Here is a 23,789-nt window from a genome sequence, read left to right as displayed (position 1 = left end):
AGGTGGTAGAGGCAGGCACGGCAGATTCATTTAAGATGCATCTGGACAGATGCACAAGTAGGTGGGGAGCAAAGGGATACAGATGTTTAGGAATTGGGCGACAGGTTTAGACAGTGGATTTGGATCGGCTCGGGCTTGGAGGGCTGAAGGGCTTGTTCCTGGGCTGTAAATTTTCTTTGTTCTTTGTTCTTTATACTCTATGTACTGACTGATGAAAGCAAACATGCTCTGTGCCTTTTAACCACCTTATCCCCTTGTGTTGCTGGTTGGAGGGATCTGTGGATCTATATAGACTACATCCACCAATCTTCCTTCATCAATCATCTTTGTCACTTTCTCAAAACACTTAATCGTATTTGTGAGACATAATTTTCCCTGCTCAAAGCCATTCCAGCTATCACTAATAAGACAACATTTTTCCGAAAGTGAGCAAATCCTGTCCCTGAAAAGCTTCTCCAATAATTTCCCTGTCACCGCCCTATTACAAGCTCACCAGCCTGTAATTTCATGGATTGTAATGAAAAAAACATGATTCTTAAGGGGCTTGACAGGGTAGCAATGGAAATGTTGTTTCCCAATGTGGGAGAATCTAGGATCAGACAGCATAATCTCATTATACTTAAGACAGAAATAAGGAAGCATTTATTTTCTCAGACGGCATTTAATCTTTGTAATTCTTAATCACAGAGGGCTGTCGAGGTTGGCCCATTCAGTATATTCAAAGCTGAGACAGACAGTGTTTTAATTAGGAAGTGAATGAAGGGTTATGGGATAAGGCAGGAAGGTGGACTTGAAGATTATGAAATCATAATCTCATTGGATAGTGGAGTAGACTTAGAGCATACCATATCAATGCTCAGACATCTTATGGTCTTAAATCAAATTGTGAAAGGTAATCTGTCAGATTAGTTTGCCGAATGCTTTACTGGAAGCTACCCTTTCCTGGGATAATACACACTGAAACAAACTATGAATAAAGGTATTTAGATCTAGACTTATCAAGTGAGGGTTGGTGAATTAGTAATCTCAGGGTAAAAGATTCTCTGGGAGAAAGTGTTGCAATTATAAGTTTCATAGTGACATACCTGAGTCCGAAACAATAACAGGAACTTTAAAAAAACAATTCCTCAGGCATGAAGGTACAGCTGGCTAAAACTGACTGGGAAAATAAACTGGAATTTATGATCGTTCAAAAAGGATGGAAAAACATTAAATAAACTGCTTAAGTTTGTCAGAAAAACAAACTGCATTAACAATTCCTTATTTTTCTATTCAATTCCCCTTTCAATAAACTATACCATTCTATTTGCTTTCCTAATTGCTCACTGTACCCGTATACTCTGCATCTCAGATTTGCAACTTCCCACCACTCAGAAAATATGTTTCCTTTCTATTCTTCCTGTCAAAATGGACACTGTTCCACATTATGCCCCAGATCTTTTCACACTCATTTAACACATCTATATCATTATGTAATGTCCTGATGTCCACTTTCCAACTTCTTTTCTGACGTATCTTTGTGCCATCAGTCAATTTAGCAAGCACACTCTCAGCCACTTCATCCAGGACATTTATATAAACTGCAAAAAGTTGAAAACTGTGACGTGTCATGTCTTAACGTTTGTGTTTTAAAAATGAGGCAGAGGAGAGCCTGAGACAGAAAGAAAAGAAACCAAATTCTACACTCTAGATCCCCTTCCCGACCTAAACCTTGTTGAACATTTCTCCCTCTGCATCCAAATATCTGCAGGCTCGGAGTCACATGAGAGCGCATGGCAGAAGCTCACGACAATGACTAGACTTCATGGAGGGCCAGCACACAACAATGTATAATTAATGTTTTATCACGTAATCATCAAGTCGCTGTGTAACTTAAAATATAAACAGAGGACTGTAGGAAATACATAGCAGATAAGGCAACATCTGCGGTGAGAGAAACAGTTAATATTTCAGGTTGATGACCTTTCATCGGTTCTGAAATAACATAAAATTTTAATTCTGTACCATTTGCTGGCAGAGCTGTTGAATATTTATAACATTTTCCATTTTTAATTTAATTTTCACAGCATTTAGCATTTATTTTATGTGCTGTGTTCTTTCCACTTATTAATTCAAATAATCCAATAAACAAATTTTGTTTTGCACCAATGGTCTTTGAGGCAGCTGAGACAGAAACACAGAAACAGATGAACAGGAACACGCCATTCAGCCCTTCAAGCCTACTATTCAATATGACCATGGCTGATCCTTTATGTCAGTGCCATAGGGTCACAGAGTAATGCAGCATGGAAACAGGCCCTTCAGCCCAAGCATGTCCATGCTGACTATGGTGCCCACTCAGTTAGTTCTCCCTGCCTGCATTTGGTCCATGTCTCTCTAAACCCTTCCCATCCATGTACCTCTCCAAATTTCTTTTAGATGTTGCTATTGTACCTGCCTGAACCACGTTCTCTGGCAGCTCATTCCATATACACATCACTCTCTGCGTGAAGAAGTTGCACCTCAGGTCCTTCTTAAATCTTTTCCCTCTTACCTTAAAGTTTTCAATTCATGATCCCTGTGAAAAGGCTATATGTATTCATCTTATCTATGCCCCTCATAATTTTATACACCTCAATGAGGTCACTCCTCATTCTCCTACACTCCAAGGAATAAAGTCCTATCCTGGCTCACCTCTCCCTATAACTCAGGCCTACTCGTCCTGGCAACATCCTTGTAAATCTTCTTTGTGCTCTTTTCAGTTTAACTATGTCATTCCTATAAAAGGGTGACCAAAACTGTACACAATATTCCAAGTGTGGCCTCACCAATGACCTCTTATACAACTGTAGCATAACATCCCAACTCTGATACTCAATGCCTCATTCAATGAAGGCCAGTATGCTAAATGCCTTCTTCACCACCCTGTCTACCTGTGATGCCATTTTCAAAGAACTATACACTTGTATTCCTGTCCCTCTGTTTCACAACACTCCTCAGGACCTTACCATTGACTGTATAAGTCTTACCTTGGTTTGACTTTCCAAAGTATAACACCTCTCACTTATCTGTATTGAATTGCATTTGCCAATCCTTATCCCACTTCCCCAATTGATCAAGATCCCTCTGTATTTTTTGATAAGCTTCCTCACTATCAACGATACCTCCTAACTTTGTATCATCTGCAAACTTATACACCATGCCTTGTGCATTCATATCAGATCATTTACATAAATAACAAATATCAAAGATCCCAGCATCAAAGCCCGTGATACATCACTAGTCATAGGCCCCCGAGACACAACCTTCAACCATCATCCTCTTTTTCCTATTATCAAGCCAATTTTAAATCCAATTAGCTAACTCTCCCTTCATGATGAGCCTGCCATGCTGGACCTTGTCAAAGGCCTTATTAAAGTCCATCTAGACAATATCCACTGCCTACCCTCATCCATCCTCTTGGTTACCTCTTCGAAAAACTCTAAAAGATTTGTCAGACATGACTTCCCGTGCACAAATTCACACTGACTACCCCTAATCAGACTTTGACTCTCCAAGGGTTAGTTGATCCTATCCCTCAGTGTCCTCTCCAACAACTTACCTACCACTGATGTCAAGCTCACTGGCCTGTAGTTCCCTGGCTTGTCTTTGCTACATTTCTTAAACAATGGAACAACATTAGCCACCCTCCAGTTTTCTGGAACTTCATCAGTAGTTAAAGATGAAGCAAAAATCTCTGCAAGAGCCTCTGCAATTTCCACTTTCTTCCTATATTGCTGGTATCTTTAAAATCTCACAATGTATCTGTTTCTTTCTTGAATATATTCAGTGACTTATCTGCAAACTTACTAATTATGTCTTATACATTCAAATCCAGATCATTTATGTAAATAACAAATAACAAAGGTCCCAACACCAACCCCTGTGGCACACCACTAGCCTCCAGTCTGAGAAACAACCTTCAACCATTGCCCCCTTCTTCCTACCATTGAGCCATTTTTGAATCCAATTAGCTAGCTCTCCCTGGATCCCATGCGACTTAACTTTCAAGACTATCCCTAATCAGACTTTGATTATCCAAATATTGGTTGATCCTGTCCAACAACATGCCTACCACAGTCTTCTACAGGAGAGAATTTTACAGGCTTGTACCCTTTCAGTGAAGAAACGTTTCCTCATCTGAACCCTAAATGTTCCACCCTGTATTCTGACACTGTGTTCTCTGATTCCAGACTCCCCACCAGAGAAAACATGTTCCCTGCATCTAGTCTGTTGACATATATTAAAATTTAATATATTTCAATTAGATCTCCTCTAATACTTCTAAATTCAATTGAATATAGACCCAGCATCAAAAATCTGGAAAGGATAGGTTCCATAGCATGTTAAAATAGGGGATCCTTTAATTATTCTCTTACAATCCTTTCTTTCTAAACAGACCAATTTCACAACCTATCCCAATTCTCTCCATGCTTTGCAAAATCTCTGAATATCAGAAAATGCTGACATTTTTCCAGGGCTATGCAATGACTTCCTTAGAGTTTGGAAGGCACTACCTCCGACAGTGCATGTTGTGGAAATTCTCTGGAAGTCAGCTTCAATGATCATTATAGAGGGAGATAATGGCACAGTGATATTGTTGTTGGACTAGTAATCCAGAGATTCGGGTAATGTTCCAATTGCTCTGATTCGATGGTGGAATCAATTGATGTAACAACATTCTGGATTTCTGATTTCCTTCAGGGAAGGAAATCTGACATCCTTCCCTCATCAACGTGTGACTGCAGATCCATGGCAATGCGGTTACCCTCTGAAATGCCCAACAAGCCACTCAATTGTACACAACTGCCAAAAAGTCTCAAAGCACCAAAATCGGACGGATTATCTAGGTGCCAAAAACCACAATGGCAAAATCAGCCCTGTCTATCCTGCAGAGTGCTCCTTACCAACATCTGGGTGATGTTGCTAAAATTGGCAGACCTGTCTCATGGATTGGTCAAGCAATAGTCTGACATAGTCATACCTATGAAATTGTACCTCACCGGCAGTGGCCGGACACCACCATCACCAGTATCCAGCAGTATCCAGACAGTGGCATACAGTCAGGGGATCAGGGTGGGGAATTGCCTGAAGAGTCATCAACCTTGACCCCGAACTCCATGAGGATCAGTAAGCTTTGCACAATCAGTAAGGAGAGATCACATCCAGAGTTAGACATAGCCTGAGTGAGCTTGAAGGCAGTGTGGTCATTTGGTGCAGAGGGGAAGCTGTGTTTGTTGCTTGCCTTTTTTTGACTCATAGTTACTCAGGTCTTTTTCAAGCAGGATAAATTAAAACCCGTGATTGAGGCCCAGCGCAAAAAGAGTGACATCACAGGTAAACCGTAAGTTCAATGGTTGGTGATAGCTACTAATTTGACGATCTTTTAAAGGTTACTTTCAAATTGGAGGTAAACAGGGGAAATATTTACAGGCTACAAACTAAAAGACCAACATGATTTTTAAAAAAAAATTCCAGTTCAGAACAAATTTGTCAAAACAGAGATGCCAGGCCTGGTGATGTGTTATAACTAAGTGATGTGGGAGCTGGTGGTTCATAGTGACCACATTTGTAGCAAGTGCTGGTTGCTTGAGCAGCAGCCTGAGCTTCAAACACTGTAACACATCAGGGAGGGGGAGAGTTACCTGGATTCTGTGTTTCAGGAGGCAGTCACACCACTTAGATTAACACTTCAAATTTGGTCAGTGGTCAGAAACAGGAGAGTGTGATTCTTAAATCTGCACCAGAAGGTTGTGGGTTTAACCAACACCTCAATTTGGGGCAAGGGGTTCAGTTTTAACTTTGCGCCGATGGATTCGTGGAATACACTGTAGTAGTGAAAGGGCCAGCATCATAACTGAGGCCTGGTCCCTATTTAGATTAGATTATCTACAGTATGGAAACAGGCCCTTAGGCCCAACCAGTTCACACCGAAGAGTAACCCACCCAGATCCATCTCTGACTAATGCACCATCTCTGACTATGGGCAATTTAGAATGGCCAATTCACCTGACCTGCACATCTATGGACTGTGAGAGTACCCAGAAGAAACCCACGCAGACACAGGGAGAATGTGCAAACTCCATGCAGGCAGTCACCCGAGGCTGGGATCGAACCTGGGACCCTGGTGCTGTGAGGCTGCAGTGCTAACAGCTGAGCCACCGTGCTGTCCCATAGAGATAAAGGCACACAATGAGCATTCAGAGGAAACTTGTTTTAGTGAGATTGTGTAACATTGCGTGAACAATGGGTTAAAATAGGGACACAACGCTGTCGTCAAAGCTAAGTAATTCTTTTGGAACTTGAAATACCATTTGGCCTCTGCTTGGCCCCACAAAATATCCAAAAACTAATGTTTCATCTGGGGTCTGTTGAAATGACTGGGGTCAAACTGTGGCATCAAGGTGATCAAACCTACTTTGAGACCATTAGTAACAATTTTGCCAAATTAAAATGGACTCATACGAATGAGCGTATCATCTAATCCAACATCAAGGTCAGGACTGAGGGACTTGAGTATTAAGTGATGAACGGCTAGCAGAGGATTTCTCTGGTTGGATGCTAAAATAAAAATCCAACATGTAATAGTCCTGGGAGACTTTCTTGCATTTCAGTCAAAAACGTCTCAACCAACGCTGTCACAAATGGATTAACTGCTCTCTGAACATGTTGGTTATTTGTAGGAACTTGCTGTGTTATAACTGCTATTAAATAATAATACGATCCCAACAGTGCAGAAACAAGCCACTCAACCATCGAGACTGCACTGATCCTCCAAAGAGCATCCCACACCCCTTTACCTTGCTCCTGTAACCTCACATTTACCATGAATATCCACCTAACCTGCACATTCCTGGTCACTACAGGACAATTTACCATGACCAACCCACCTAAACTGTACATCTTTGGACTGTGGGAGGAAACTAGAGCATCCAGCAGGAACCCACTCAAACACAGGGAGTTCATGAAAACACCACTTCGACAGTCACCCAAGGCTGGAGTCAAACCCAGGCTGTGATGCTGTGAGGCAGTAATACTAACCGGTGAGCCACTGTGCCACAACATGCAAACTCTTTTCTCATTCCCATGCAGGATTCTCTTATTTGGGGAATGCCTCCATTATCCTGTCAATATTTATAAAACATTGTTTCCTGTATTTCCTCCTGTTTAAATGTTGTTCTTTTATACAGAATCATACCTGGCTTATATGCATGGTGGTGTCACAGGTCAAGGGTCGAGCTGAAGTGAGGTCATTGGAGCCTAGCAATGTGGAAATTATTCCATTCTGGTCCACTTTTCTGATCATGGTTCCATCCACAAAATAAATCAAACCATTCTTGTCGATAGCAATTCCTGTTTAAAGAAATAAATAACACTGTGACTTTGACGTACCTCAAAACAGGAGCAAACAATGAAGGCTTTCATGATTGCTTCACCAAGTACTGTTATTGCTAAATTAAATGGGTCCCTATTGGCTACAGATCTACTGAATCAGATCAGGAGGAACAGAACACAGAAGTATTAGGTGTTGTTTACTCACTGCTCTTATTGGGTTCTGTGCTTTCAAAGGGAACCTTTAATATTCCCCATTCAAAATATCTGAATTATAGACATACAGGCAAGCAAAGGCGTTGTGATGTACTTGAATCTCCCATCCTTATACAGTTTTCACTGTCTGCCACTTCCCTCAGAGTTTGCTGGTATCAAACTGCTCTTATGATAATTCCATCCAATTATAAGACCCACCGGAACACTGAGGGTCTCAGAGTGCTAATGTGGAATACTCAGTAAGCTCATTATACAGCTCTCATTTATTGCACTGTCTTTGTTCCAAGGCTACACCCACTGTGACTCTTGCATGTTCACTACAGCATAGATCTCATTATGGCACAGCAACAAGACTGCTTTGATTACTTCAGCTTTCATCAGTGGAAATGTAGAAGAATGTATATGCAGTGGCATTCCTCATTTTCAGAAATTGATACCTCAGATCCTGCCTCTGTTAACAACTCCTTCCAAATTCTATCACTCTCCTGAATTTCCAAATTGTAACAACTCTGCCTGCATATCAAGTGGTGCTGACTCAGTTACCTGTACCTCTGGGTATACTTCTGAAACAAAAGTGAATCTGAATTTGGTTTCAGGGTTCAGAACTTGGCAAAGAAAGGAAGGTTTCTAACATGTGTGCATGATCATGTGTATAGATGTATGTGCGTGAGTATGTATGTCTGTGTGCATACGTGTACACAACATACCTTTGGGACTCATCAAAGAAGCTTCCACAGCTTTGCCTCCATCTCCACAACGAGCTTCATCAAATGGCAGACATTGTTCTCCGGTCCCTGCTACCACTTCAGAGTTAGCTGTCAGATCTTTAGCACCAACTAGGGACCTTGGATGATAGATCCTCCGGGTGTTGGTATCTGAGATGTACAGATCTCCTGTCACTGGGTCAGTTGCCAGGAAATATCTATGTGCCGGGTTATTGCTTTGGAAAGAAGCAAATTTTGTTTTTTTAATGAAAGGTATTTTACAAAGTCCTGAATTCAATCTGAGCGATGGCCTTGTGATGTTGTTTACAATGGCTGCCAGACGCAGTTGGACTTCCTCCGTATCAGAGATCAGATGGTACGGAGTATCCTTTATCATGACACTGGCAAACATTTTAACATCTTTTTACTGTAAAAGAGGACAGGAAACTAATTAAAGAATGAGATAAAGCCAGACTTAATCTTTCCAACACCCACTCTGCTAACCTAACACTCATTGAGTGTTCATTATATTATCAATATATAGGATTACAGCAAGAACCCATTAATAATAGCAGTTTAAGAACTCCCACTATTGATACTCCCACTGAGTGAATTCATTCAACAAATTATCATTTGTCGCCAGACTATTCAAATACTGTAAACCTGCCCACTAATAGTTTATATACATCATATCTGTGGAACATTCAGTGAGACACAGTATGATACATGATGTCTCTTTTGCGAAAGCTTGTTGTTTATGAGGTTTTAGCAAAATCTTCCATCAGGCGAAGGCCACCATTGAATGTCATCAGCATTTTAAGACATAGGAGAAGAAGGAGACCATTCAGCCAATTGAGTCTACTCGACTATCAATGAGATCATTGCTGATTTGATCATTCTCAAGTCCACTTTCCTGCCTTTTCCCCATAACCGTTGATCCCTGACTGATTAATAATCTAGGTGAAAGTGAGGACTGCAAATGCTAGAGATTAGAGTCGAGAGTGTGGTGCTGGAAAAGCACAGCAGGTCAGGCAGCATCTGGGGAGCAGGAGAATCAACGGTTTGGGCAAAAGTCCTTCATCAGGATTAAAAATCCATCCCAGCCTTGAATACATTTTTAATGGCCAGGCCTTGACAGCCCTGTGCAGTAAAGCATTCCACAGACTCTCTACTCTTGAGAGAAAAAAAATCTTCCAATTTCTGAATTAAATGGGGAAGGTGCAGTTTTATTTCCAATTGTTGTCCCCTATTTGCTTAACAGGGCAGTTTGCCCCTTGATCTGGATGTTTAGCTGCCCAGCCATTTTTGTGAAGAGATGTTGCTTTTCACTAACATAAAGGAAAATGAAAATAAAGTATTGGTCTACCCCATTAGCATAATCGGAATTCTCAGCATTTCAGTTCCTTATAATTGGGACTCTCGCTACTGTGGGAATTCAGCATATGATGGACTCTTGAAATTAACTTGGCTGGTGTAGGTACAGAGGAACCTCGATTATCCAGCATTTGATTAACCGAATTTTGGATTATCCGGACAAGATTGCAAAGTCCCGATACTTGGCTAACAATGTTATCCGGCATTCGATTAACTGAACAAAATACTGCCCACCCTTGTCGTATGGACGATTGAGGTTCCTTTGTAGTTGAGTTGAGGCTTTGTTCCTGCAAACAAAAGAAAATCCCTTGCAATGTAACAGTGAGTGTTTTCACTGGCCCTTTGGATGTTAGGAAAAACAAAGATTTTCAGACCTTTCTGGCCCAGGCCAGCATGCAACAAGAGGCACAAGAGAAAATTCAGCTCCAGTTACGTTTCACAAGAGGTTGACACAAGAAAGGAAATCTGGAGATACAAGTTCTTGAATGGCTCCAGGTCAAGGGGCCACCCACTGAGCCCCAGACATTAATCTGAGAAACACTGATTCCTACTAATCGCCAGCTCCATCAGAACTGTGGCTTCGCAGTACATTGCAGCAGTCAGACACCAAGACTAGGTGAGGCTCAAAAGGAAGTGGGCAAGACAGCGCAGCAGTTCACATAACATCCAGACAAATAAGAAATACCAGTACACAACAGCAAAGCTCTGGAAGATCTGATCAACTTCTATTACCTAAAAAATGGTGTGCACATCAGAGCCACACTTGATTACATTGTGCATGTTTTCAGAACATACCGTAACATTCAATGCAGTACCTCAATTTAACATGTCCAATAAAGGCATATTCCTGCTTTTCATGACCACCGGATGCATCAAAACTCTTTACAATCAAAGAAGCATTTCTGATGCACAGTCACTGTTATAATGTAGGAAATGGGGAAACCAATTTGCACACAGCAAATTCCTACAGAAAGCAATGTGATACTGACTGGTTCATCTGGTAACTACTGGTAGGACACTGGGGAAAACTTACTGTTGCTTCAAAAAAGCTCCAGATGAGACTTAGCTTAATATTTGGGGGAAGTAATGGCCCACTGGTATTATTGCTGGACTGAAAATCCTTAGACCCAGATAATGTTCTAGGGACATGCGTTTAACTTCCACCACGGTACCTGGTGCAATCTGGATTCAATAAAAACAAATCTGGAATTAAGTGTCTTGGAAAAATCCTTATGGTTCACTAATGTCCTTTCGGGAGGGAAGCTGCCATCCTGACCTGATGTGGCCTACCTGTGATTCCAGACCCACAGCAATGTGATTGACACTTAACTGCGCTCTGGGCAATTAGGGATGGATAATAAATGGTGGCCTGGTGATGCCCTCATCCCATGAACGAATTATTAAAAAAGGTCTCAAAGATGGCACCTCTAAACTGTGTAGCACGTCTTCAGTACTCTACTGGAGTAGCAGCCTTGATTTCTATGTTGAAGCTCAAGAGGAGAACCTGAATCGAGAACCTTGTGACTCTGAAGCAAGAATACCACCAACTGAGCTACAGCCCGCTTTCTTAACAATAGCATTTAAAATAAACTGAGAAATTGAGTTGCATCATAGAAATATATAACAATGCAGTGAAGTAGTCCTGAGGAAAAAGAATCTATTACTTACACACAACATCCTGGTAAAATAGAAAGATTCTTAAGAAGGCTGTCAGGGAATAGTTTTGGTGGGAAGTAGGATGTAATAAGAAATTACTGAAATGTAATTAAGTATGATTGCGCGTTGATGATAGATTCAAATTTATTGAATCTCATTTACTTCCATCATTTATCTTTAGATGGCTTTAATATCTCATGTTGACAACCAAGTGTAATGTATTGTTTAATGTCTGAAACAAATCATTGGAAATGGCTGACCCTTTGACTGTGAAGCATCAAGGTCTTCCAAGTTTTTATCTCTGCTTTTTATCTGTGCAGATTCAGGAAATTTGCAGCATTTGACAATTCATCTGCAGGTTAAAGATTAGTTATTTGTCCAGGAGTCAGATCAGGCCAAGGATACAGGAAAACAGTAAAGGGTATCCTGAAAGTGGAGATACCATCCAGTACAAATCACATCCTGATAAGTGAGAACTGATAATTTGATAGCTCTCCTAGGATGCAAAGAAGGTGTGCAGTGGAGGATAATGGGTTGGTAGTAGTAAACAAAATGCATTTTGTGCATCAGTCCATCACTTACAGAATCACCTCTAGATCTGTAGATTCTGCAGACAAGTGCCTTATTGTGGCCAGAGATAAAATGGAGATAGAAAATCAATTCAGGCAGTCCCTCGAATGCAAACAGTTTCCGTTCTTGAGTCCATCCTTATGTTGATTGGTATGCAAGTCAGAACACAATGTACATAGGACAGTATAAAATAGCCATTTGTAAATAGAAAGGAATGTTAGTATGTCAAACCTTTAAAATTAAGATTAATACATCCCCTGTATGGGATCGTTTCTGTCAGTTCAAGCATTCATAAGTTAGATGATCATATGTTGTGGTCCCTCTATATCTCATAGATGGTTCATGAAGTTCAATATTGGAACTAATTTACCTTCTGATTTCAGAATTTACAAGCAGAACATGATACAGTGGTGATGAGTATGGTTATCTTGTTTTAATGCTTTATCATTGAAAGAGTCCTCATCATTTCCTCATAAGTTGAGATAACTGTAAATATCGAAAGCCGTGGCAATCAGAAACCATCAAATTGAAAGCTGACTGAAACCAATTTCACATATTGTTTGTAACTTGACAAACATTGCTCGGAAAACACTGGGATTTATCAAGTTTTCTACGATGCTGGTATCGCCAGTTACAGGCAAATGCTAAACTGATCCGATACAATTAGCAACTTCCAATCACTCTGGTTGAAAAGACCGGTCAATCCGAAGAGAATAGACAGAGAAACAAAATCCATCCACTGATTAATATTTATCCAGTGATGAATGTTTGAATCTTAACACAAAAGATAAAGTCAATCTACTCTTTGATTTCAGTGTGAAACTGCAGCAAGTTTGATCAGATTCAAGAACACCTTAAAATTGGGATGAATTGAATGTTGCTGATTTTAATGGACTTAATTAATTTTATCACTGAAGGAACTGCCGGCAAGCATTAGTATTCAAACACAAGACAGAAGACTTTCATTTTCATTTGTGTAGACTGAAATATAAAGATTAATTCAATCAGTGTAAGATGATTGCGAGTTTGCTATTTTTTCAGTAATTAATACTTATTATAACCATCATCTTACTGGTCTCCATATTCCAAGCTGGAGTGAGCAGCTCACTGAAAGTAGACCAGAGAATTAGGCCCATACATATGCGTCCCTCTTTCTGGCCTGTGCACTCTTCACTATGACGAATCCTGCACTGGTTTATGTGATTGTACGGCTCATTCCCAGTTGTTTCATCATTTAGTAAACAGTGAGGCTGGGGAAGGAGGAGAAACATGTACAGGCACCACTTACCCACCAACTCAGGGTGCCAGTACATGTACAGCATATGCCCATCAGTACTGCATATCTTACACTGGCAATTTGTGATACTTATTCATTCCTTCATTCATGTGAGTACTTGCCAGAATTTCTTACCCATCTTTAATCGCACTTGAGAAGGTGGTACTCAGCCACCATCTTCACAACTGAGTGGCTTGCTAGGCCACTCAAAAAGGAAACTATGAGTTAACATGTCGGTCTGGAAACTCGCGTTGGTTAGACCATTGTGTGTGGCACAGTGGCTCAATGGTTAGCATTGCTGCCTCACAATACCAGAGATCCAGGTTTCATTCCGCCCTCTGGTGACTGTCTGTTGTGGAGTTTGCACATTTTCCCTATGTCTGCATGGGTTTCCTCCTATAGTCTGAAGATGTGCAGGTTAGGTGGATTGGCTATGCTAAATTGCCCATTATGTCCAGGGGTGTATGGGCTAGGTGGATTAGCCACGGGAAATGCAAGGTTACAGGGATAGGGTAGGGAGAGGAGTCTGGGTGGGATCCTCTTCGGTGGTTCAGCATGGACTTGTTGGGCTGAATGGTCTGCTTTCATGCTGCAGGGATTCTATGTAAAGGACAGGAGATTTCCTGGTCAAAAGGGCATTAGTGAATTTAATGCACATTTATAACTTTTCTGATATTCAGTAAGGGAATTTGGGAACTAAAAGCATAGGGCAGGTAGGTAGAATTGAGATTAGAGATCAGCCATGATGTTGTTGAACAGGGCACACTTAATGGGCAAAGTGGCCTATTCAAGCTCTTATTTTTTATGATCTTACCAATCCATTAGCTACATAGTCACTGTTACTGATTTTTTGAGTCTGTTTTCATCAACCACATTTAAATCTCCAGCTGGGATAATGGGATAGGAACTTGTGTCTTCAGATCATTAGCACAGGCTTCATGATTTCTGATCCAATAACAGAATTTTCCTGCTACTGTTCTGAGAAGGCCTTCAACAAAGGTGTAAAGTTCAAAATGAAAAGGAATATCAGGAGCAATTAAAGGCTGTTTACAATGCATTCAATGTCATCAAAATTAAAATAACTAATTACTTATCAAAGGGATAACAGATGTCAGTGAAACTTTGATTTATATCCAGTTTAACTATTTCTATTTCTGGTTCTAAATTTTAACAAATGTTTGGCACTGCTTGTTATAGATCTTACATTACCACTCTCCATTTATTTCCATTTATTCCAGTTCTAACTTTACAATTTCCTCGCTGGAATTGCAGCATTGTCACTTTCCATTTCCATTTTCCAGCTTAAAATATAACTGCAACTTGCTTTGTTTCACAGTTCTAATTCTCGGCACTCCCTGTCCATTTTCCTTCTACCAACTCTAACTCAAATCCTTTTTTGAACACATTTCCCTTGTTGTAAGTGATTCTTCTATTTTAATTATTCAAAACCTTCATTCAACTCCCCCTGTTCCCTTCAGTAAGGTTCAGGGATCCAAATTCTGATATTACATCGCTGCTTAATACAGTCAGACAACACACAAAAATTGGTCCAGCCATTGAACATGACAACATCAATAGATCTGTGACAAATTGTTCTAGTGGAATCATAATTGCCTCCCTTAGAATGGTGTTTTATCATTTTAACAGAATGACATAACAAAACTTCACAAACATTTCCCAGTGTTACTGCATAGTAACAATCCTGATTACCAAATGAGGTTATTTTATGAAGACATTCTGTGTTTACTGAAATAATATCAACATTTATTTTGTGAGTAGGATGGAGGGATGATATCTTGGATAGCTGGGAAATAACATATTTAATCTGTGTGCTTTAAGTCAGTTTTACATTGCAATTCTTTATCCTACCTTTGTCTCTTTTTAAAATAACTTCAGTAATTAAAGTGGCACCGAACTGTGGCAACATATACACATCTCATTGCATTTTCATAAATACAAGTGGCAATAAATTGCTATTCTATTCCATTAAGGGGAGACAAGTGGTCTGCTCCAAACAAGGTGCTATTCCCTTGACTGTCAAGAGAGGGCACATGAGAGCAACTCTGAATGACTACCTTGAAAGTTTGTTGATCTCTGTCCAAAAATTGTCTGAAACTTTGTGGAATTTTGCACCTGACCCCAGAAACTGAGAATTCATGACTCCTGGCAGTATTCAGTGCACGATAAGATGAGGGCATCAGAAGATAAAGGATATTTGTTCCATAAGCAAATAATTTTTAAATCACCATTACATCTTCTGTTAACCTCCTTTAACCTATTGGCATTTTATGTAAACATTTATCCTGCAAGTTGAAAAACCAGTGCCTATTCGAAGCTCAAACAATATTTGGAATTATTCCCAGTTCTTTATTCACCATGGGTACATAATTAAATCTGTCAATAAAGCAAATCAACTCATGCTGCTGTTATAAAATCTTGCTGTATGGATGTTGTTTGTCAAGGTCTGATAATGCATGGACTGCACAAATTATTGGAATATTCCATATCCAACTGAATATGCTCACTCTAACATCTTCACCTACCTAGCGCTCTCTCAATAATGTACTGAAATATCAGGTTAGGTTGCATGTTCAAGTTTATATAGTGAGGATTTTGGAAGACTGATTGGGACTGCTAAGCTAACTTGACAGTTCAAGATGAGGGATATTGACTGCAAGAGACAAAAGTGATGCAAACCTGTGAATTGTGCCTCAGCTACATCTCTTAATTAAGGAAATAAAAGGAATTGGCTGAGGTGACAGTGCAACTTTTCCTGACAGCCAACTTCAATTTCCTGATATTTGAAGGTTGTGGGAACGATTTAATGGTAAGCCCAAATGTAACAACATTTTTCTTCAATTCAGCAATAACCATTCAATAACTGATGCCATTCTATGGAGCAGATGCAACACAAAACAGAAGGAGGTGGAGAAGGAAAAGAAGAGTAGGAATTGAACTGGCACAAGAAACAGGCCAAACTGGAAAAATAGAGCACCATGCAACAATCAGCTTGTGAAAGACAAGTTCTCAAAAAGCTGTTATGCAAGGACTAGAAATTTGACATTGCGCATGTGGGACTGCAGCCACGCAAGGAGACAAAAGTTAAGTGAGCCTGCTCTTCTTAGAGCAGAGAAGATTAACAGCGATTGCAGTGATGATTAACATCAAGGAGGGGATTTTTCTACTGACTTAAGGAAAAACTGTTTCCAGCGGCTGTGGGGTCAACAACCAGAGGACACAGAATTTGCATGATTGGCAAAAAAAAACAAAAGAAGAGGGGCTTCTTTTTAACACAATGGGTTGTCATGATGAGCAATGCATGATGTTAAATGATTGAGGGAGCAGATTCAAATTGCATTTCAAAAGGGAATTAGACATACACTTGAAAGACAAAATTTCGTTAATTAAGCCATGTTTAAATGTTAATTGTATATGGACTGGAATGATTGATTATTCTTTGTGACCATCCAAGCTGAGTCAATTTCAAAGATTAGATTCTATTAGTAATCATGGGTTCAGGGAAATGAGCTGGCACAAATAAGATGGGGCAAATGGTCTCTTTCTCTGTTGTAGAATTCTATAATAAAAGCAGCTCAAGTTTAGTTCTTTGATATCCCTTGTAAGCAGTAAGTTTTTTGTTTCTGATTTTTCGTTTTTTTAACCAGTGATAACATCAACTTACATAAATTGCACCTATGATAGTTTGAAAATATCACTCGTGTTCCATCCCTGATCCACCCCCACCAAGCCCACAATAAAGCACTGAAAGCCAAAGCAGGTCCAATAACCCAGTGAGAGAAAAGGTAAATTTTGAACTCAGACATTATAATGAAAGGACAACTTATGTAGGAGGAAGAAGTTAATTAAACCGTACAAGCTGATGGAAATGACATAACAACCGTTTTCAAACTTACCTATGTCTAAAATCTTTATTTCTTAGTAGGTAGCAAGAAAGGAAGAGAAGAAAAGTCAGAATTAGGTATGGAACATAAACAAAGAGATCCAGTTTGAATGAAGTGCGTCTATATCACTGTGCAAAGTGGTTCAAACTGTTTACACTATATTAGAAGAGGAGCCGTCACATCATTTTAATGTCACACAACCAGAACATAGTTTCCAGACAAATCAGTTTTGCTTCACTACTAGTGCACGCTAATAGCAAGCTACAACACAGATTGACTTTGACGTGTTCGCCAGTGCGCTGACCAGACACTTGTTCATTCTCTCCTTCATAACAAGGCAGCTAAGTTTTGAATGCATAACCTCCATAGCAACAGCTCGGTGTTTATAGTTGCCAGCAGTAACCTAAATCCAAGCAATGGTCATTGCTAACAAATTAATGAACCTTCATACCATGTGACTCTTCAGGAATGCAAATTGAAACACAATTTAACAACTGAACAAAGCTGCACGATAATTAGTGCATAGAATTTTCATGTGCTACAAACTAAAATAACTGCACTATTTGCAACTGATCAATTTTGGAAACGCCATCAAATTAATGAGTACCTACCTAATTCCAGGCGAATGAATACAACTGAGGAGCTTGCAAGTATTTCACTAGAAAGGAGACTTGAAGCTAATTAACACATTTGGCAATGACCCTGCAGTTTAAATAAACTGTCTTCCCTCTCCGTAGCAGCAAAACATTGTGTTCAAATATTCCCCTCAAATTAACAGAGACAGGCAACACATAAATGCAACTTAAATGCAATTTTGAATGAATAGCTTCTTTGCTGCCATACTGACTGATGGAGAGGTAGTTAGCTTTCCTCGTGCGATTTCTTTCCTCACTGAACCTCAAATGTCATTCTTTAAGGGACTGGAATGATTGACTGACTGTTTGCATTGTTGAGTCTATTCAAACCAAATCAATCTGTGAATTCTATCAAGATGTGTGCCTACACTAATGTTAGCTTGTTCCAATGGTGGGCAGATGGGTCTTGCTCAGGTAAGCGCCCTTATGATTTAATTCATACAGCCTTCCAGGTTCTCTGCCTGCTGGGAAAGTAGCAGACTGTTGGAAGGAACGACTTTTCCCATCAATGCACTGGCTGGAGCAGCACAGGCTAGGTTTTGGGGCTCTAGACCTACCTTAGCTCTAGAATGCTTGTCACATTTCCTGAAGGAAAGATGCGGCGGATGTAGTTGAAATCGCCAACGTACAAGCTGCCATCGATGCCACATGCCAAAGCTACGGGTGCCAGGAGTTTATTACCATCTGATTGGCCATTGCAGCTCGGGCACGAGATGCTGCGTCTTCGTCCGTTACCCATGATGCTGTTGATGATGGCTGGCTGCTGAGAGATGAATTGATTTTCCCCGTTTCCCTTGTACAGGATGCCTAATGGGAGGATGATAAGACTAACTTTGTCACTGTCACAACAATAAGGCATTTTCCATGATTGCAGAACCATCATCATAAATCATAAAGCACTATTCAAATTTCACATTAGACCACACCAATCAAAACAATTGATTAAGACAGCTTGTGCCTTCAGCAATTCTGGATAGAGAATACTGATTAAATCAGTGATGAATGTCAAGGCTGCATCAATCTCTAAAGATTAGAATCATTTGACATTCACCTGTTGTTTGATCGGCTGAAGTATAAACACAGCAATGAGATCTTAGTCAAACCTGTTACTCGGGGGGAAAGAGGTCAGATGAAAATAATTTTTAAATAATGACTGCTGCTAATGAGCATTTATTCAGTTATTACCATTCGGAGTTTTAAAAGCTACTTCTAAACCATTTTCTGGTCACTCACTGTGTTTTTCTGGATTTTACATATTTACCCACTTTACCTTGAAAAGATTTTACCTCAACTTAATTATTTTAAGAGAAATGTTATGCTCTGGTGTTGCAGAACAGATTTCACTGAAACGAACATGACAGATAGCAAAGAATGCAGTTGCTTTCACCGTGTTCTACATGATCAATTTGGCAGGTTTTAAAAAAGCATCTATTTTGTCCCATTTTTTCACTGTTCTATCTGTGGGTGAGACTGCATCTCCACAGATACTATTCTGCGTATCCCATTCCTCATCCTTCATGTGCGGGTATGTGAATATTGGCATTGTCATTATTGTCAGGGTATAATTTTTGTTTAGATTAGAGTGGTGCTGGAAAAGCACAGCAAGTCAGGCAGCATCTGTGGAGCAGGAATCCTGATGAAGGCCTTTTGCCCGTAACGTCGATTTTCCTGCTCCTCGGATGCTGCCTGACCTGCTGTGCTTTTCCAGCACCACTCTAATCTAAACTCTGGTTTCCAGCATCTGCAGTCCTCACTTTTGCCTAGGGTATAATTTTTGTTTACCTCAGTGCACCTTTTTCATTTCTGGGTCTGCTTTTTGACAGACAGGAGCTACCTTCCCATCAGCTGCTTTGTTACGTGATGCGGTCACATAGTCTCATTATTTTCTGGACTTCTATCTGACATAGAAGGCCTTTTGGACTCATATAGAAGTGGAATTAGAAAGGTGAATCAATATCCTCAATAATTATCACTCCTTCAATAAATTTAAAGCCGCAGCACATCAGGAAAGGAGTGGACACTACAATATTTTAATTGGCACAAGGTCAGCAGTATAAGTTAGCCACAAGAGATTTTTTTTTTACAAAATAACTGACGCATACTGCATAAAAGCTCCCTTGTAACCATCACCCTGAACATGTGTTTGATATTAATGAGGTTGCTGCTACTGCATGGTAACTCACAAAGCTGCAGTATTTCAATCAGGCAGTTAACAAACTTTTACAGCATCTTGGATCTCATAGTCATTGAGTTATAGAGCACAGAAACAGACCCTTCGGACTAACTCGTTCACACCAACCATGTTCCCAAACTAAACTAGTCCCACCTGTCTGCGCTTGGCCCATACCCCTCCAAACCTTTCCTTTTCATAAACTTATCCAAATTTCTTTTAAACCTTGTAATTGTATCTTCATTCACCACTTTCTCTGGCAGTTCATTCCAGATACGATTCACTCTGGGTAAAAAAGTTGCCCCTCACATCCTTTTTATAACATTTTCCTCTCACCTTTAATACATGCCTCCTAGTTTTGAACCCTACAAAAATGACCTTATCATTGACCTTATCGATGCCCCTCACGGTTTTATAAACCTCAATCAGGCCACCCCTTTCGTTCCAGTGAAAAATGTCCTAGCTTTTCCAGTCTATTTTTCTATCTCAAACCTTCCAATCCTGGCAACAACCTGACAAATCTTTTCTGAACTTTCTCGTTTAATAAGACCCTTCCTATAAGGGACGACCAGGAATGCACACAGTACTCCAGAACATGTCTCACCAACTCAATCTCTTTGTTAAATTTAACAATGGATGCAGTTCTCAATACAAAAGCAACTGTGTCATTTTTCCATGGAGAGCTCCTGAACATAAGCAAGAGATTCCACATTCATTTTCAAATAATTCATTCCCTCAGTGATTTCAAGCTTCCTACCATCCAGTTTGCTGAGTTTTCATTTGTTGACAGGTTTCAAACTTTTAGCTTAGGCTTGCAACTTCCCTTTCTCTTCCTGACCCCTGTAGCCATGTTCCCTCTTATAGATTCCTCTCTCCCTTTCCCCCTTATGGTTTCTCTCTTCCCCCCACTCCAATGCATTTTCCCTGTCTCTGCCTGCCTCCTGCACCAACATCTTGCACCTTCTCTGTTTTCCCTTGCCTCTCCCTGTCTTACCCAATCCCCTTAAGAACAAGCCCATCTCCCCTAGGCCTTACTTTGAGCCTCTCTGTCTCCCTCCAGCCACTTTCAAACCACCTGGTCTCCCATATCTCCTTGAAGACTCATTGTTTCCACCAACTCCCTGGATGCTGTGGAGAGAAAGCCACCTCAGGAACCAGGCTGCTCCTGAAACCAACACCTCCCCCACCCCAACCCACCCAAATCACAGCAAAGCCTCCTAGCTCCTGGTCTTTGCTCCCAAATCCTCCCTATCAGCCCCTGGCCATGTCCTCTGCTCTCAGCCCTCGCTTGTGTCCTTGTGCCTTCGGATTATGAGAGAGTCTATCAGCGGCAAGCATGCGAGAGACCCAGGGAAAAACACAATACTGTGGAAGCTGAAACAGAAACAGAGAGTGCTGGAGAAACTCAGCAGATCTGACAGCATCGATGGAGATAGAAATTAAAGTTAATGTTTCGAGTCCAGCCTGACTTATCTGTATTAATGAATAGTCATACTGGACTTTGGGTGTCTTAATAGTAGTCAGGTTTACTAGCAAGGTGAATGATCAGCCATGATCAAACTGAATGGTAAAGCAGGTTGAAGGACTGAATGGCCTACTCCTGTGGTTATTTTCTATGTTTCTATGACAGTGTTTAGTTTCTCTCGCACTCTCTGTTTTTCTTACAATGGAGACTCAATCAGTGTTTCACAGAATCCCTTCTGTGTGGAATTAGGTCATTTGGCCCATCTAGTCCATGCCAACCCTCTGAACAGCATCTCACTCAGACCTACCATCCTACCCTATCTCTGTAACCTTGCATTTCCCATGGATAATCCACCTAGCCTGCACATCCCTGAACATTTGGGTATTTTAGCACGTCCAATCCACCTAGCCTGCACATCCCTGAACATTTGGGTATTTTAGCACGTTCAATCCACCTAGCCTGCACATCCCTGAACATTTAGGTATATTAGCACGTTCAATCCACCTAGCCTGCACACCTTTGGAGGAAACCAAAGCACCAGGAGGAAACCCACACAGACATGGGGCGACTGTGCAAACTCCTCACAGAGTTGCCCGAGGGTGGAATCAAACCTAGGTCCCTTGTGCTGTGAGGCAGCAGTGCTAATCCCTGAGCCACCATGCCGGCTGCAAGTCTGGGGATTTTGGGCAGGATTTTTTCACCAGCCCCACATATGTTCAGCGTCAATCATGGACTGAGCCTGACAATGCCCTCAGAGCTACAAGTTTCTCCCTGTGTCTATAAATGGACTGACCATGGTCAGCTATAGGTTCAACTCAGATCGACAGTAAGCACAGACTGGGGATGAAACTCAAGTGAGCAATCACTGCCACCTTCTCAGAGGAACATGGGATGGGGAATAGTCTTCTCAAGTGAGGGAAGTGGAATGGTTACTGGATTAATAATTTAGAGGCCCAGATGAATGCTATGGAGTGAAGGCAGAGGGTGAAATTTGAATCCAATTAATACATTTGGAATTTAAACAAAGACTGCAGGAGGGCATGCCAGGAATAGCACCAGCATAGTAAAGCATACGGTAATGATTTGGAAAACTATAAAATGGGACGATTTGCCAAACACCATAAGTAAGAAGCAATAGACAGGGTAAGCCATCCCACAACTAATTAACTAGATCTGCAGTCCTTCCACGTCCAGTCATTGGTTGTAGTGGACCATTAAATAGCTAACAGGGTCCTCCACAAATATCCCCATCCTCATCTTTGCAACAGGCAAGACTGAAGCACCTGAATCTATCTTCAGTCAGATGTGCCAACTGGGTGAACCATTTTGGCCTCCATCTGAGATTTTCAGGATCACAGTTGTTACTTCAGCGAATTTTATTCATTCCAATGATACCAAGACATCGCTGGAGGCAATGGATTCTGCAAAGACTACGGGCCCTGACAACATTCCAGTAATAGTACTGAATACTTGTGCTCCAGAAACAGGTCCAACTTTTCTATTACAACGATAACACTGGTATTGATTTGGCAATGTGGAAAATCCTCCAGGTATGTCCTGCCATAAAGCCATAGAGATGTGCGGCGTGGTCTAACTCGTCCACATCGATCAGATGTTGTATCCTAATCTAGTCCCATTTGCCAGCACTTGGCCCATATCCCTTTAAAACCTTTTTATTCATATACCCATCCAGATGCCTTTTAAATGTTGTAATTGTACTAGCCTCAACCACTTCCTCTGACAGCTCATTCCATACAAACACCACCCTCTGTGTGAAAATGTTGCCACTTAGGTCCCTTTAACATTTTTCTCCTCTCACCCTAAACTTATGCCCTCTCGTTCTGGACTCCCCCAGCCCAGGGAAACGACCTTGTCTATTTACCTTATCTATGCCCCTCATGATTTTATAAACATCTATAAAGTCACCCCACAGCCTCCGACACTCCAGGGAAAACAGCCCCAGCTTATTCAGCCTCTCCCTGTAGCTCAAATCCTCCAACCCTGACAACATCCTTGTAAATCTTTTCTGAGCCCTTTCAAGTTTCACAACATTCTTCCTTGAAGTTCAGGATAAATCCTACACAGTCAATTCAAGCCGATCAGGCTACTTGTCATCAAATGGAAACGATGGAAGGCGTCACTGATAGTGCTATTATCAGGCATTTGCTCTACAATAACTTGGTCAAGAACAAAAATGTGATTCAGTTTGGATTTTGCCAGGTTCATTCAGCTCCAAGCCTCATTATAGCTTTTGTCCAAACATGGATAAAAGAGCACAACTCCAGAAGTGAGGTGAGAATAACTGTCCTTGATATCAAGGCTGAACTTAACCGAGGGGGTCCTTGAGGAGCTCTAGCAAAACTGAATTTATTTGGAATCCGATGCAAAACTCTGCTGGTTGGCGAAGTACCTAGTAAAAAGGAATAAAGTTTCAATTATTGAGATTAATCATCTCAGCTCCAGGACATCTC

The 23,789-nt window shown here is 40.7% G+C and overlaps 1 protein-coding gene across 26 annotated transcripts in view; it reads right to left on the bottom strand.

The window, feature by feature from the left end:
- LOC122557375 (teneurin-3) overlaps positions 1-23,789 on the bottom strand; it is a 2,612,756-nt gene that overhangs the window by 38,547 nt on the left and 2,550,420 nt on the right. For 23 of the 26 annotated variants that reach the window (XM_043705048.1, XM_043705023.1, XM_043705106.1 and 20 more), the window contains 4 exons: positions 18,241-18,490; positions 17,061-17,081; positions 8,274-8,506; positions 7,217-7,371 (listed from right to left, as the gene is read on the bottom strand). In XM_043705048.1, the coding sequence (XP_043560983.1) occupies positions 7,217-7,371; positions 8,274-8,506; positions 17,061-17,081; positions 18,241-18,490 (659 nt within the window). The remainder of the gene's footprint in view (positions 1-7,216; positions 7,372-8,273; positions 8,507-17,060; positions 17,082-18,240; positions 18,491-23,789) is intronic. The other 3 variants (XM_043705127.1, XM_043705155.1, XM_043705200.1) reach the window with 1 other exon arrangement.

The sequence above is a fragment of the Chiloscyllium plagiosum genome, chromosome 2 (genome assembly GCF_004010195.1).
Source record: "Chiloscyllium plagiosum isolate BGI_BamShark_2017 chromosome 2, ASM401019v2, whole genome shotgun sequence".
NCBI classification, from domain to species: Eukaryota; Metazoa; Chordata; class Chondrichthyes; order Orectolobiformes; family Hemiscylliidae; genus Chiloscyllium; species Chiloscyllium plagiosum.
This window is presented reverse-complemented; position numbering and strand designations above follow the sequence as displayed.